General features: G+C 39.9%; 1 protein-coding gene across 1 annotated transcript in view; it reads left to right on the top strand.

The window, feature by feature from the left end:
- The first annotated feature begins 10,287 nt into the window (after positions 1-10,287).
- The window catches only part of DPP10 (dipeptidyl peptidase like 10), a 194,453-nt gene continuing 187,838 nt past the window's right edge, over positions 10,288-16,902 (top strand). The window contains exon 1 of the mRNA XM_066323135.1: positions 10,288-10,398. Within this exon, the coding sequence (XP_066179232.1) occupies positions 10,374-10,398 (25 nt within the window). The 5' untranslated portion in view covers positions 10,288-10,373. The remainder of the gene's footprint in view (positions 10,399-16,902) is intronic.

Genomic DNA, 16,902 nt, shown 5'->3' with positions numbered 1-16,902 from the left:
GGATATTTACATAAAGAGTTATGGTTTCCCATTCTCACCTGAATTTGGGAATCTCCTGTAACTTTCTGCTGCTTTAGATCTCTCTAAACACAGATTGTGTTTGTGCTCCATTTTCTGCCCCTGACACTCCTTGGTTTGTTAACATTTTAATTTATTTATGGGAATGTTGACTTGAATAATATTTATATATTTAGTGATATGTGCATGTGTGTGCATATGTATGTGCACAGAGTCTTATTAAGGCACATTTGGATTTAAACTTCTTTTATTTGCATGTTATTTATATGTAAATCTGAAAACAAATAGAAAAATATTGATGTAAATTTGCAAAATAACCTTTGCAAATGTGTTCCATAGTTAGATAAATCCTGATTTAATCTCACTCATCTAAAAAAAAGTTTCTGTCAGATCCATTCTCCACGACTCTTAAATGGCATAAAATTAGGTATGTGTACAGAAACCTGAAGAGTGAGAAACTCCAAAAGCCAATTTTGTTTCTTTTGATTCCAACAATGAACTTACTTGAAAGCCATGCACCAGTGCAGTTTTTTACCATTAAAAATAGGGGCACTATGTTAAATTTAAATAGTAAAATTACATGGGATAGATCTGAATGTAACTTTATGATGTTGCTGCAGTTTGGTAAACTTTGCTGTTTAACCAGCCTTCAGTGAACTGCAATGTTGTGTTATTAATGCTGAAATTTTTTGTTGCTTATTAATGCTGAAATTGTTGATGCCAGTCTTAAACATCATCTCTTATGGGACCTTGCCAAAATATTGGGAAATAAAAATATGTGTAAAACATTTTTTAAGCAATCAGGAAAAGTATAACTTTTTTTTCTGAGCAATGAAAAGTACAAATTCCAGCGAATAACTTCGTTATATCTGTAGAAAGATCTATAGGTATGCAACGTGGATGGCCTGTATTCATTTATTTTTAAGTCCCATTTTCTTGAGAGACGTTATTTTACTTGGTTGGGGGATTTTTCTTCAGTGTGCTAAGAATGGGGACATATTTTTACTATTTTGTGACATTTCATTAAACTTAGGATCAATAGAAATATGTGAAAATACCTTTTTGGCCATAAATGGACGTGGCAGTTTTTATACAAACTTCTTCTGTCATGTCATAGCAACCTGGATAAAATCGTGTTTATGCCTGCTTCTTTGTCATCTTTTCCTGTCCTTGGCCTTACTTGCTTTAGTAAAATAATTCTAAGAATTGTCTTTAATTATGGCAGATGAGCTGTTGATTTCCTGTAGATGATCATGGTGCATGGGCTCACTGGAAATGAGCCACTTGCTTTATTTCCATGGGATCTGGCAGGCAGTCTTCAAGGTACAGACATGGCTTTTCCTAACCAGACAGGAATTAACTTCCAGATGAGAGTGGTGTGAGGAAAAGAACACATGGCATGGTGTGAGTATTGGGGCTTTGGTCTGGTGAGGACACAAGGAACATAACCTGAAGTCAGAGCAGAGCTGTTGGTGAGCCTCAGCCTCTCCAAGGAGTGTGAGACTCTTCTGGAGGAGAGATTTGCAGGGGAGGTTGGAGTCAAATTTAATAAAGCAGCTGTTCATTAGGTGTTATTATCCTCAGGAATTTGCAGAAATACCCACAGGGGCCTTTCTGTAGCTTTCATGTCCCACTCTACTGAGTCTCAAGATGCTTCCTCATGTCTTGTCAGAACTTTTATTTTTCTCCCCAACTGTCCAGATGTTTCTGCTGGACTGGAAGGAAAGAGTACAGTATTTTTTTACTTCCAAAACTTTGTTAGAAACAAGCTATAAAGGATTGTGAACACAGGCTGAGGAGGGATAACAGCTCTGAAATCCTGAGGCTCAGTGAAGCTGCCTCTGATGCTGGCATTGTACCTCTTCATGAAGTGTCTCGCATTCAGCTCAGCTCCCAAAAGCCTAAGGAGCTCCTTTGCCTGCTGCAGCTTCTCTCTACATTGAGACTGCTCCTTTGCTTTTAGGTACAAACCAGTTCTGTCATCCATTGTTACTTTTTTCAAGCTTCCCTCTGCCCCAGTTACTCAGCAGTGTTTTCCATGGCCTGAATTTTCCATAGATTCTTTACTATTGAGGACTGTGATACTTTGCTTCCCTCCCTCCCTGTTTGAATGCTATTATTTTAGCTAAAAACAAAAAAAAGAGATGTTCACAGATTTTCACTTGTGCAGGTGCTACACTGTTTTGATCAGCTGTGCTGACCCATCTCTGCTTTTGTATTTATGACATGCAGGAATAATGACCTAAGGTTTAAACTCATCTGCTGTGGTTAGACCTTGAACAAGGGTTTCAGCAGAATGCTTTAGAAGTTAAGCTTTAACTTGTTTGTCTAGTGTAATAGCTGGCTCATTGTCTTTGGGTAAGTGTTAGAATGTACACTGCAAAATGAGAGGGAAGATGTGGAATGTATTCTTAATGCTGGCCATAATACATTGAATAGATTCCATAAATGTTTCTGGTCTTTTTTATTTGTGAGTAGTTGGTACTAAGGGTGTTGACAAAGCTGTTCCAAAATACCCCAAATAACCAAAATCCAGTTCATGAATGGGCTCTTACAGGCCCAAGTAAAAGATCTCTCTGCTCAGAGTAAAAATGATCAAGCTGAAAGAAAGCACAAAATGGTTTTTTTTAAGGTTAATAACCAATGTGAGTGGTCAGTGCTTCTCAGAATGACTTATATGTGCACATTTGTTTTAGTTTATTTTTTATTGAGGAGGGGTGGGTTTGGGTTTGCTTTAGTTGTTTTGGTCTGGCTTTGCTTTCAGTTTGGTTCTGCAAAAGGAGGCCTTTGTTCTGCCAGTGCAGCCCAAAGAAATAAAAATATGAGGACAGATTGTTCCCATATCCAAACCTTGCACCTGTTCTGAGCAGGGTAATTGCTAACAAGCTGCTCTCCTTTTCAAATGCCCGTTATCCACAGAGCTGACGGAATCCTGCATTCCTCTGAAAGTGCCATTTTACAATGACTCTGAAAAGAAGTGCCAATGTTTTCATGAATAAAGATATTGACCGGGGAAAGCAATTGTGTGACCATAATCATTGAGACAAGAACTGTAGCAACGGGATCTTAAAACACAGAGGATTGTAAAGGCAACATGAGGGATGAAAATGATAGGTACTTATGCAAATGGATTAGAACTATCCTGTGCCACTTTGTGGAGCTGTCTTTTAGTCTCTCTTGCTATCTAGGCCATGGGATTAGTCAAAAACAGCTGGAAAGGAATGGACACAATCACTTAATCACAAAATCAGAAGGCTTGCTGGGGTAATTTTCCTTCAAAAACACACTGCAAACCCAGGGCAGGTAGTACTTAATATCAGTTGCAAGCGCAGCCCTGTAAAGAGCTTTGGAAAGACTGCAGTCTTTCTATTGTAAGTGTATTGAGTCTGTCTTTTAAACCACCCAAAATGTGACATGAAATTATTTGCCTTTTTTTCATTTGTCACCTTTTTCTTTATGTTTGGGGAATGCAAATGGCAAGAGTTAATTGAAGTGATATTGTTGTGATTACATCTAAGCCGCAGAGTGAGACTCACTCTCATTCCTACTGCAAAGCAAATTACATTTGCTTTTCCTACTCTAGTGCACTTTGCCCCTGAAATTCTTGCCAAAATAAGGGGAGGCTGTTATTCTCCTCAGTGCTTTTCTCTGTAGGCTTTGTCCTGGTGACAGACCAGCATAAAAAAAAAAAAAAAAAAAGAAAAAGAAGAGACAAAAGAAAGCAGATGATTTATTCAAGGCATCAGGAGGTGCTGTGCTGGCAGAAACTGCTACAGCCCAAATCTGCTACAGCCCAAAAGATCTTTCTGATCTCCTCTGAGATCTTTCACCTGCCTCAACACAAAACCAGGCAGGCAGCGAACACTGCTGGAGCTCAGTGCTGGTGGGGTTTGTGTTCCAAATTCCCTCAGTGCAGGGGTAAACACCAATGTGCCTCTGCAGACCTGGGCTCTCAGACACGTCAGCCTGGTAAAGTTCACTCTGGACTGCAGAAATTATGGCAGAATCTCTGCTTTCAGTTTGAGCTGAAGCCAGCAGAAATAGTTAAAAGTGCTTGAATTCTTGCTTTTAACTTTTATAGAGAAATGTATATTTTCTACTCATGATGTGGCATGGGGAGGAGCTCCATGAGGAAAAGCAGTTTGGTTAAATGGCAGCTCTTAGGGTTCAGCCTTTCAGAGGAAAGTTTGGGGTTCACTTTTTCTCCTGCTTCCACCAGCCATTCTCCTGTTGCTTCTGGCATTATTTCCATGCTGGAAATTGTACTGTGGTTTACACAAAGAGTTTTCCAAGAAATCTGGAAAATGCTGTTAGGATAATTCAGAAACCTGACTTACTAATGCAGCATGTTATACCAGTACTTTCTGACCTTTTGTTCTCTTACAACAACCTTAGTTGTACACACTTGCTGGAAAAATTATGTCTTAAAGACTTTTTATCCTTATTGATTAACAATAAAACTATGTGACTCGATAAGCTTTAGGAAGGAAGCTGTGATTTTTTTTTTTTCTGGTTATGCTGCTAACAAGAAAGATTGTAAGTTTATTCAGGTAGAAATATGGAAATATTTAAAAGTTTTTTGTGTATTCTTCTACCACAGCTCTTAAGTCTGAGTGATTCTTTTTCTCAAATCAATATTCCCAATACTGCATAAAATATGTGCTTACATTTTTGGGTAAAGGGATAAAATTTATTTTTGTATTAAATAAATCTAATGGAATTTAGTTTTATTTTTTTATTTCCATTGTAATAGGAACTTGGATCAGGTATTTTTTTGTTTTGTTTTGTTTTTTTTTTACAGTCTTGTGTAATACAGCCATTATGGAGTCAATTTCATATTTTTTTTTTATTCTGAATATGAAACATCTGTGTCAGAATCTGTATTTCATTCAAAAATAGAGAACAAAAACTCAGAACTGCTGAATGAGGCTACAGCCTTGTAGGACAGACAGGGCTACAGCATTGATGTATCAGGGAAAAGCAAGTGCCACGGACTTGTGCAAGGCCTTTGACACTGTCCACATGACATCCTTGGGACCCCGGAGAGATAGGTCTGTGCCAACCCCATCACATTCAGCAAGGCCGAGCGCAAAGTCCTCCATATGGGATTTCCAAGCAGAAATAAAGGCTGGGCAGAGAATGGATTGAGAGCAGTCCTGAGGAGAAGGACTTGGGGCTGCTGGTGGATGAAAAGCTCAGCATGACCCAGCAGTGTGCTCTTACAGCCCGGAAATCCAGCTGCATCCTGGGCTGCATCCAAAGCTCCGTGGGCAGCAGGGGAGGGAAGGGATTCTGCCTTTCCACAAAGATGCTCAGAGGGCTGGAGCACCTCTCCTGCAGAGACAGGCTGAGAGAGGTGGGGCTGTTCAGCCTGGAGTAGCAAAAGTTCTGTGGAGACTTTAGAGCAACTTCCAGGGGCTAAAGAGGTTACAAGAGAACTGGAGAGGGACTTTTTACAAGGGCTTGTAGTGACAGGACAAGGGAGGATGGCTTTGCACTGAAAGGGGCAGGCTTACATTAGACACAAGAAAAATTCTTCTCTGTGTGGGTGTGGCAGTGGAAGAGGCTCCTGGGAGAGGCTGAGGGATTCCTGGCAGTGTCTGAGGTCAGTCTGGATGAGCTTTGAGCAAGCTGGTCCAGTGAAAGGTCCAGAGGGGTTGCACTGAGCTGATCTTCAAGATCCCTTCCAACCCAAACCATGTATGATTCTGTGCCATAGATTGGGATATTCTAAGCTGTGTCTTGCTGCTTAAAAGATTTTCATTTAAAAGATCCTGTAGTGAATCAGTTCATCATCAGTCTGTAAATTGTGTTTAGAGATGGACTATGTATATAGAAAATGGCCTAGAAAAGGGGAGAGAAAGATGCTTCAGCCTATTAGAATTATAGTTGCTTCGCATATTTGCTAGAAGTATTTTTTTCAGCATTTCCCTCTGAAATGCCTTGTTTTGTAGTGTTGAGTGGGATTTAGCAGAGAGGGATGCAGAAGGGTTGAAATGACCCAAGTTTTCCTCAACCTGTCGTCCCTCCCACACTCAGTCTCTGCAGGTTTTTGTTTTAGCCATTCTTTTAGTTACTGCTGCAGGATTTGTCACCTCTGTAATGCTGTATCACTCGTGTAGTACATGCTTTTGTAAGACCAGGCTTTTACAGGTCTTTTTGTTGAATGGAGACAATCACAGAGCAGAAACTTTAGGCTTTGTCCTTTGGTTGCATACCTTGAGATCCTTGGTGGTGAGTGCTTGCTCTTGGTAAATGTGGGCTTTAGCATTTGGCAGCAGTAGCCATTGGAATCTCTGACATTGGTGTACAGTGGTTTTGTGAATCCAGTATTTCATTTTTCTCTTTGTAGCTATGTTTTAGTAAGGTATTACTCAATCACAATTTGCATTCAGAAACATCTATTACTTGAGGATTGTTTTTGGTGACAATGCAATTAAATGGTTTGTGAAAAAGCTACTATAAATAATGAGAAAACTTGCAATTGTATTATTCTTTGAGCAGCCATTTTCTGAATCATTAGAGTTAGACTGTAAAATCTATAATAGCATTATATAGTGTTATATATAAACCACCATATTCGAGAGCTGGTATTTTTTCAAACCACATTAATAAAAGACTCTATTTAGAAGATTAAATCCTTAAATCTCCATCTGTGTCTGCATTGTTGTTATGTGCCAGTTAGCAGATAGTTATGGGAAAACTACATGGTGTCAAAAGCTTCTCATTGTATGGCTCTCTGTGATATTTCCTCTTGAATGCCTCTATCCTCTTGTCACACTTAGAAATCGCAGTTTCTGCCTTGCCAGTGGCACACAGTCCAAAGATCTATTTAACTGCATTTTGCTTGTGGCCATTTTGAATAGCATCATGAGGCTAAAAATATTTTATTGTTGAAGAACTGCAGCCTAAACTGTTTTAAAACTTTGTAGGTTCCAGTCCAAGAGTTGCATTGGTTAGCGTCAAAAAAGTTAATTGGATAGTGACTGTGCTGTGAATTCACTTTATTATAGTAATTTTTCTAATATTTCATCAAGTATTGTTTGTGTACAGTAGCTTCATAAATGTCTTACAAAAATGCTGTCACTCAATATCAAAACATCGTCATGACCTTTAATAATTTCTAATGTAATAATTTGAGACAACTTGTAATTTTTATCCAAATATTAAACCCAAATATCTTAATTTGAGACAAGACCTTCTTTTTTTATGCCAGTCTCCAAGTTTTCAGCTAGCTGGAAACTCTCTTCTTTGTCACTGTGGGTACCAAAGCTTTGTATGCTCAGTGCTTGATTCATCTCTTTGATATTCTCCTTGCACAAATTTGCAGAAGTATTTAAAATGAAGCTTTATTTTTAGAAACTGAACAATATTCGTGTCTGCAAAGAAGAACCTTGTGAATAATGAGGACTTGGTACATTTTTTAGAAGCTTTGGTACGTTCATCAAGTTGTCCAGCTTCTGTCATTTTAAGTCATTTCTTTGGAATAGGGATTCATGATGCTCTGAGGGAAACTGTAGTTCTCTCACCATCACTTGGTCCTCTGAGCTTCTAGATCTTGTCTTAAATTGGACTCTCTCAGATGTCATTTAAATAAGGCTAATACTCTGATGCTTAGAATAAGTTTGTGTTTCCTAGACTGTGATATTAATACTTTAAAATAATTCTCACTTAAGGGAAAATAATAGTTTGGATCTGAGTTCAACTGCAGGATGCAGAAATTCTGTATTTTGGAATAGCTGGAAAAGCTGTGGATCCCTGCAATGTCAGCATGGCCAGGGCTGTCCAGTGTGGATGCTGATGCCTTGGGAGAGCTGACCTGAAACAGAGACTGGACAGAGCTAGAGAATAAAGCAGGTATTTATTGAAAGGCCTCCAGGATACACCTTGGGCAGGACAGGGCCTGACCAGGGCTACACCCAGGGTGGACCAAGAATAGTCACAAAATGAACTGGTCACAAAGTCTCATATTTTTCTAAGTTTTGGGCCATTTTCATATTGGGGTTTGATTGTCCAGTTACAGCTTCAGGTTGTGAGGTCTCATCCTTCTTGTTCCTCCCTTCAGTCCATTGTTGTTTGTGCTTTTGGGCTGAAAGTTGTCCTTGGTCTGCAGCAGGAAAAGGATTTGTTTTATCTCCCTGCTCTGTGAAGAGAGCTGAGTGACACTTAATGTGAGGCTCAGAACTGCACACCTAGGCAGCACAGAGTCTGAAAAACATGAACGCTGAAACTTCAGGCATCAGTGGGACCACATGATGCTCATAACCTGAGGATCACCAAAGGGGCTGATGGAGCAGTCAGGCAGGCCTTGAAGACCTGTGTCTAAGGCTGTGGTAATTAGTTTGACCAGGTAGGAAAGAGAATGAAGGAAGCAGACAGGCTTGAAAGTGGTTGGTAAGCAAGGGCAATGGGCTGGAGAAGGGAGACAGATGCCCAGAGTTCCTGCTTACACTATTTTTTCCCCCTGAGTGCTGAAGAGAGGAGTCTTGAACTTCAGTAAAAACCCCCCAGGTATCTCAGACATGTTGCTGTTTGTGGCAATCAGGTTCTTCCCCACGGTGATCCAGGGAAAGCTGCAGAGTTCAGTGTGGGAGGGACTGGCCACCAATTCTGTCCTGCAGCTGCCCCCAGTCACTTCTGCATGCTGTAGCTGAACATCACCCACTGCCTGACACGGGGTCAGTACCAACACCCGAGAGGAGATTCCTGGGATAATAAAAGGGTTCTGTGATGCTGACAGGACTGGGTACAGCCCAGGCTGGGTTTGGGTGTGGGCAGGGGCAGGCTGACACCTCTCAGCTGAGGGAGCTGCTGGTGGTGACCAGCCATGAGTAGGAGACAGACTGGCTGCTCTTCCACTCTGGTGAGGCTAAAAACTCTCAAAAAAGAGCATTCTCAGGCAGGCTGGGCAGGATGATGGGTCCAGTGGGCAGAAGATGTGTTGGGGAGGTGGGGGCATTTCTTCTTGGGACCTGTGATGTGCTGAGGAGTGCTGTGAGAATTCCCTGTGGGATTGCTTAGAGATTGTGTTAGGCAATTCCCCTTTTATTTTCTGGAAAAGAGAGCCAGGGAAAGAAGCTGTCCTTTATAGGAAGAAATGAACTGGCAAGGGGCTAAAAAAACAGCATTAAAAAGTTAAAGACACAATTGCTGCTGTGGGTGATATATCATGCTGGAGTGGTGTATGTGAGCCAAGAAGGCACAAGAATATTGCCACTTTCTGTTAAGACTTACCTATTTCACATTCATTATAACCCAGAAATGCAAAATGAAATAATGTGTACATGAAAAATTGTTACCATGCTTTTGAAAGCTTGTAAAACATAGCAGGAGGTGGGTTTTTTGGTTTTTTTTTTGCAATCTTACCATAGCATTTAATTTTGAGTTATTAAAGGCACGTGTAATTATGGCAGAGAAACATTTCTGCTTGCCAAATCTAGATAGAAAAAATATTGTTTTCTGTGAGGGAATGTTGGGGTTGTAAGTAACAATTGTACTAGTTTTGTCATTGTGTTGTTGGATGTTTATGTGCTGCTGGTCTCAAACTGCACCACGAACGTGGGCAATGCAGTGCTGTTATTGAAAAAATGTAAATGGTGCCTGGCAGGAATTAAACGTGTAACCACAGAGGATGTAGGCTTAACTGCACTGGTAGTTACAGAAGCATTCATTTAACGTTTGTTATAAGCTACTGGGGTTTTTTATAACTAATAGGGGAGCAGTTTGCAGTTGATCTACTGCATAGAGAAAAAGGGCTTGTAGCTTCAGATGGAATACTTGCAGCCTCAGGCAGTTTTGCTAATGCTTTCTATTACAAATAAGTTTAATAGTGTGCATTAAAAAGGATGTGTATTTAAACCTTTATGGTCCACACCATGTTAGGTAGAATTACAGTAAATTGCTGCGTTTCATTTCTGTAATTATCTTACAAACTGCTAGTTGATATTGTCCTGAAGTTTATGTTCAGGACATTTTAACACCAGTTGTATTTTGGACAGCTTGCCTAAGATCATTCGATTGTCTCTTAGGGGTATAAAATTACATGTATGTATTTTAAAAAAAAAGAAAGAGATCTATTAAAAAAGCATGAGAGTTACACACCTCTGGATGACTCTGTGTGCTGTGGAGAAGGGAGGGATCATGATCACCTCCCTTGCTGTGATTATGAGCGTGCAGAGCAGTTTTCCTGTCACTAATAGTTCTGGAAATGTATGTTTATGAAACGTGGTCTTTTCCTTTTATTTCATTCTTTTCCATTCCTGTAGGAACTTGGAAGTAACAGCCCTCCGCAGAGGAACTGGAAGGGAATTGCTATTGCGCTGCTGGTGATTCTAGTTGTTTGTTCACTCATCACTATGTCAGTCATTCTTTTAACCCCAGGTAACCTACTTCTTTATTTTATCTTATTAAAGGTGTGTGATTCATAATGCAGTCATCAAAAGCAATGAATGTTGAAGTGTCTCTTGCATTTTTAAGCATTTTTAACTTTGTGGCTATTGCAAATTTGGTGCCTGTAGGGACTGGGGAGCTACTGGAGGCCTTGAGGAGCAGGAAAAAAAAAGCAGTTTGGGGTTGGCAATAGGTCCTTAGGATTGTGTTGGCCTTGAGGAGGCTACAACAGTCCTGGTAAGCCTCAGCAGGTGTGAGCTGACTTCAGGAGTTTGTTGTTGGTTTCTTGTGTAGTTTCAGATTCACAGGTAAGCTAAAAGAAAATTGTATGCTACAGAAAACTGGTTCTGAGAATGCAACTTCCCACTGAATCACCAACATGGATCTTCCATGTGGACATGCACAAGCTTCTTCCGTTTTATTTCTTTTAGAAACAAATAGGAGAAAGTAGTGGTTAAGTCACAGGAAAAAAAAATAAATAAAAAAGGGAGGGGGGAAGAAGTAAAGAGCAAAAAAAGAGAAAAAAAGAGCAAACACGGCACAAGTTTTAAAGAAAAACAAAATCTTTGAATCCTAGTTTTAAAGTTAGGGTGTAAAGTGCCTGATTTGTATGGCATGCCTAGATAGTCAATATTGGTCTGCAAATATCCCACCATTCAAGTGCTCAGTTTGTGTAAACCAGAAAGTTAATGAAGCTCTTTTCAGTTAAATAATGATGTTCCAGGCTGTTTGGCCACGAGGTGAAGTCACCAAGGGGAACTGGCTGAGCCTGTGCATGAGCAAGGGCAGCAGCAGAGTGCTGCTGCTTTAAAGGAAGATGGTCAGGCTGAATGGGAAAGGATCAAAAAGCTTTGCTTGTCAGAGAGGATGAAGCAGCTGGAAGGAGTGTGCAGGAACAGTATGGATGCTCTGCTTCCCCTGTTTTGTGTAAATACCTACTCCTTGTGCATGGTGCTGTCCAAAATTACTGTTTGCTTATTTCCACGTTGATTGTGTTGAGAAAAAATGAAAGTGAAGTTGTGCTGCTGTAGTCTCAGTGAATAGGAGCCTTTATCAGGGAATAACTAAAAAGAGATGTTGAGGGCACATAGTAGTGTATCCTGGTACACTTTAAGACTGTTTTTTGTTTCGAGGAGAGGTAGCTTTTTTTTTTGAAGACTTGTAAAATATTGAGTGTTTGCTGGAATCTGCAATAATAACTTTCAGTTGTGGCTCTTGCACCTATATAGAATTATTAATGATGTAAAAATGTAAACTGAAGTCTTTGAATGCACTCATGGAAAAAGAATAAACAACCTAGGGGAATGTTAACTTTTTAAAAAAAGTATGTTTAAAAAGCTCAGTGAATTACAGCATCTCTGAGGCTGTTTCAAAATCCAGAGATCTTGGTTGAAAACTTGTGTAAGCTGGGACCTACATTTCAGTTCAAGTCATGCGAGTGAAAACTAGTTCTGTCAGCTCAGATGCTCTAAGATACCCCATAGAGACTGTGAAACTTGATATAAATAAAAACCTTCCTCCTAGAACAATCTAGGTCTGTAAAACTGGGGTTTTCTTGTGGGTTGGAAATGCTTACCATGGAAAGCTTTGGAGGTGCATTGTAGGATAGATACTTGCCCTGTTTTGACCCTAATGATTGCTGTTCCCACTTCACTTTCATTATTAATTTGCATGATTATTATGAATTATTAGTATGGTTTGGGAAGCAGATATTTTGCTACTCTGTTGGTCTGTTGGCAGGTGCTAAGCACTCTAGCTGAAGCTACTTTGCCATGAATACGTGTTAAGATCACTTTGGGATGTCCAGGATTTGAGAGGAGGAAAAAAAAAATAGAGACCCCCTCACATTTGGCTCTTCTGAAGTGCTCAGATCAAAGTTGATGCTGATTAGTTATTATAAATATTTGGGTTTGAAAATCCTTCTCATAAAATATAATAGGTGTAAATGAAGATATTCAGTGCAAATGTCCTCTGTTACCTTGGGATGTTTCAGTGTTCATTTCTAGTGCTATTTTGAGCATCAGAGAGTGCTCTCCCTATTTAGTTCTGCCTGTACGGATGGGTGCTTTTTAGATTTCATGTGAATTCCCCTAAACACTGTACATCATGCTGCTTCTTTTTATGGAAATGATGATAACTTCAGATGGTTATTGCTCAGAATTGTTTCACTGGTATTTTTTTGGAGGCAAAAATGTACTTCCTGATACTCTAAACACAACAGCAATGATCTCTTTTGCCTGCAATTATTTACACATTGTTTTGTCCGCAATATAAGAAACTCTTAGGTCTGTGTGCACTAACAGTTGTCATTTGACTTCTGTCAAGTTTTGAGCAGCAGCTGTCCTGCCTTTTGATAGAGGGATCAATGCTTCCATATGCATGTTTTTAAAAGGAAGGGTAATTAATTTGCAAAAGACTTCAAAGAGGCTTTAGCTTCCACTGAAGATAGAAAGGGTAATAAAACTAAAAGGAAATTCTTAGTTTTATTTTTGCATTACCTTTTATTACATGAAATATAACTTGACCTTACAATACTAAGCAGGATCTCTGTTGAAATAAGAGATGTATTTTGGCCTTTTAATACCTTAGCTTTTGTTCAAACCTGAAACCTCTGTGCTACAATTATGGTTGTGGTTTGAGTAAATGTATTGTGCCAACAATTTTAGTAACATTTCTGATCATTTGATCTTGCTTTTCATCTATGAAAATATTCATGATCTTTATAAATGTCTTAATGTTCTCAACAAAGAGATGGAAAAGTGGAAGAACAAACCATCCAGTGATGTAAAGCATTAGTGGCAGAGTCTGAATGAACACCCAGCCCAGTAACCACTTGTTGGGGCTCAGGAACTCTCTGTGAGCCCCGGTGGACTAAGGAGTACATGAAATAAACTCCATTGCTCTCAGCAAGTAGAAATTGCTACACTGCTCCATACCTGGGAGTAGAAGGCTTGCAGGCAAATACCCCTGCTGGTTTTCTTCAAAATTAGAAAAGTGCAATGACAAAGAAAGTGCACAGAGATGCCAAAGAATGAAGTTGTCCTTGTTAAAGCAGGGGACTGGAGTGGAAAAACTTGGAAGTTTCAGAACAGGAGCCTGTCTGTCCTCTGGGGTAACTGCATTTTGAATCTAGTGGTTTTTGTTTAATATTTGGAGTGGATTGATGGAGAAGTATTTAAGAGAAAGCCAAAGAAAATACCTTAGGAATAATCTTATAAATATATCTTTATATTTGGAATTAGTGGCCAGTCCAGAGACACAGGGGACTGTGCATGAGATGCCATCATTTGGTTTGGATGTCAGTATAAATATAACACAGGCACCTTCCTTCTACTGCTTTTATTCTATTTTATGTCTTTGAGATTTCATCTCACACCTGCATATACTGAAATAGTCATAGGTAGATTTTGAGATATCAGTGCCTTTAAATCACTCCTGCCTTTGAATCAACTTGTTCTTGCTTTGCATCATGGCAGTGTGTTCCACCTTGTAGGAATTGTGTGAAGACCCATCTGATCAACCAGTGTTGATCTGTATTTCAAAACTGACAAATGTTCAGTTGAATGTATTAGCAGCTGAAAACTTTTGTATGAAAACCCACTGAAGAGCAGCCTAAGAATTGTATGGATTTGGCCTCCCCTGTACAGGTGTTTTGCCACAACACTTAAAGTTGTTTTTTCCTTTTGGGACTGACCTTCATGTTCTACCTTCATGTTAACTTAGAGTTTCTGATGGTGTGGAAGACTCAAACTCCCTTACTGAAATATTGCTGTTGGCATTAAAACCATGCCTGCTGATATGTGCACTTACTGTTGAGCAAAGTGGCACCTACCTCTAATCATAGACTCAAGGAAAACTCACACATGATGGAGAAAAAAGGACACCTTTTCAGAAAAATTACTTTAGGGAACATTTAGGTCAGACAAATGGTCAGAAAAATGCTTTTTGTGGAAAGGGTTGAGTAAAATCGAGCTCTGGGAAGAGAGAATCCATTTGGATTATGTCCAGTAGATAAACTGTTCAGGGTTAGAACGACCTCTCCATATCCTCTCTCATACTACTCTTAAAGGAAAAGAAAGCAAACTAGATTTTTTTTTTTTGGTGTATATTTACTGAAAAAAGGTTCAGGTTTCTGTTCAATTCTGTAAAGACTCCCTGTAACTGCTGTAAATTGGCAGGCAGGTTTTGATATCTGACTATTTCCTGGCAAGTTTCCTCCTTTGTCATGATAACACAAAGTGAGCTATTCTAATTCCCAGTTACACCTGCTAGCTTGCATACAGTTTACTAGTGGTGTTTTTCCACTTTTCAGATGGCTTTTAACATCAAGCCTTTATCCTAATTTCTAGTGTAAAAACTTCTTTTTTCCACAGAAAAGTCAGTAGGGAGCTTCAGTTAATGGCATACTACAGTACATAATTATTATTTTTATTTGCTAAGTTAGAAGGCAGATTTTATGAAGTGTTTAGACTGCATTTAACCTGCAAAAATAATATCCTATAAACTCGTGAGGAATAGCAAGGCCATTAATTTCAAGTTTTGGAGTCTTGTAGTTTAGTAAGCACAAACAGGTTTGTCACTTTGAATTAATACATGCCAGTACTTGAACTGTTTTTAATTGGATTTGCAGTTAAAAAGTACTCATTTAGTCTTTAGCATTTGATTTTGTTTGTATCTTCTGTAATCTGTGTCATTTGCTTTACAGAAATATATATATATATATAATTTCAGACCGAAATACAGAAATCTGTGGTAAATAGTGTCAGAACATTGGAAATATCATTCCTTCAAGGAATAATTAAGTGAAATTTATAATGGAAATGAAAAAGAGATAGTAGGCTATTTTGTAATGTAATAAATACAAAGTAGTAAAAGGAAGTCTTTAAAATAAAACAGGTACATCCTAAAATCAGAGATTGGTTTGGGTTGGAAGGGACCTTAAAATCATCTCATTCAGACCCACTGCCAAGGGCAGGGACACTTTCCACTATCCCACATGGCTCCAAGCCCTGTCCTGGTTCTGAACACTTCCAGGGATCCAGGGACAGCCACAGTTTGTCTGGACACCCTGTGCCAGGGCCTCACCAGCCTCACAGGGAAGAATTTCATCCTAACACCCTAATCTAAACCTGCCCTCTTTCAGTTTAAAGCAATTTCCCCTTGTCCTGTCACTCCCTGACAGTCCAAAAGTCCCTCTCCAGCTTTCTTGGAACCCCATTAGATATTGGGATGTGCCCTAAGGTCTCTCTGGAGCTTTCTCCAGGCTGAAGTGTCTCCAATCTCCCCCACGTCTCCATAGCAGAGATGCTGCTGCCCCCTGAGCATCTTTGTGGCCTCCTCTGGACCTCTCCAACAGGTCCTTGTCCTTGTCACTTGGAGAAGAGTTACCAACAATGCATTCCAGGAACTTTGTGTTGGTTATGCCTCACTGTGCTGTTCCCCCAGGAGGTGTTGGGGTGGTCAAAGTCACCACGAGGACCAGGGCTTGTGGATGTGAGGACAGTCTCCTCTGTCTCAGCTTGGGTGGCCCCAAGGGTCTTAACAGCCCCCAAGGTGACTGTGATGTCACCTGTCACTGTCCCCTCTTTAATGCTGACCCATGAGGTCAGCTCCTCCTCCATCCTCAGGTGCAGCTCTGTGCTGGCCCCTGACACACAGGGCCACCCCCTCCTCTTCTCCCCTCTGAGTAGAAACATGGTGGGGTACAACCCATTTCTGCTTGTGCTCAATGAAGATTGACCCACTACTGTTTTGAGGGCTCCCACGGTGTGTAATTCATCCTGTTATAGATAAACTGGGCATCTGAGGGATTGACAGAAGGCAAAGGTAGAGTTGAGGGTTACAAACAGGGCTCTGCTTTGGTTAAATCTTAGCATTAAAAAAATGACTTCTAAAATGTCTAGTAAAGTTGCTTGAAGATGCCAATTTTTTTTTTCAGCTTACAAACGCCAACTGCAATTTAAAACTTACTTTAAAATCCAATTTATATTGAGATTTCTTACCAGAGATGTGATAGAAAGCAGAGAGCAGAGCTGGTGTTCCTTTCTTCTCTAATAGCCTCAGCTGATGTATTGTTTTAGTGATTTTTGTTTAAGCAATTGAAAAAAAAAAAAAAACCTGTCATAGGTAGGGCAGTCTTTGACAACATATCAGCTTGTGTGAGCTTGATTGCTAGTTGGCAAACTGGCAGGAAATAAAGGGTCACAATGAGTAGAAACAGACTCTCAGACAGGAGGGGAACACGTTTGGAATTTTAAACAGCATCAGGGCCAGGGTGTGCTGAATCCAAATAGGTGATGGAAAACAGCTTGTCGAGGGTGGGCTGTCAACAAGGTTATGGAGCAGGGGGATAATGGGCATGTGAAGAGCCCAGTGCTTGATGCTGTTAAGTCGGAAGCAGTGTTTTGAAGACACAAGAATGTGTTTGTGGAGCTGAATAGAGCACACGTAACAACATGTGCTTACTTTGAAGATAAAAACACAGTATGTGGCAGG

This window comes from Sylvia atricapilla, chromosome 7, assembly GCF_009819655.1.
Source record: "Sylvia atricapilla isolate bSylAtr1 chromosome 7, bSylAtr1.pri, whole genome shotgun sequence".
Taxonomy (NCBI): Eukaryota; Metazoa; Chordata; class Aves; order Passeriformes; family Sylviidae; genus Sylvia; species Sylvia atricapilla.
This window is presented reverse-complemented; position numbering and strand designations above follow the sequence as displayed.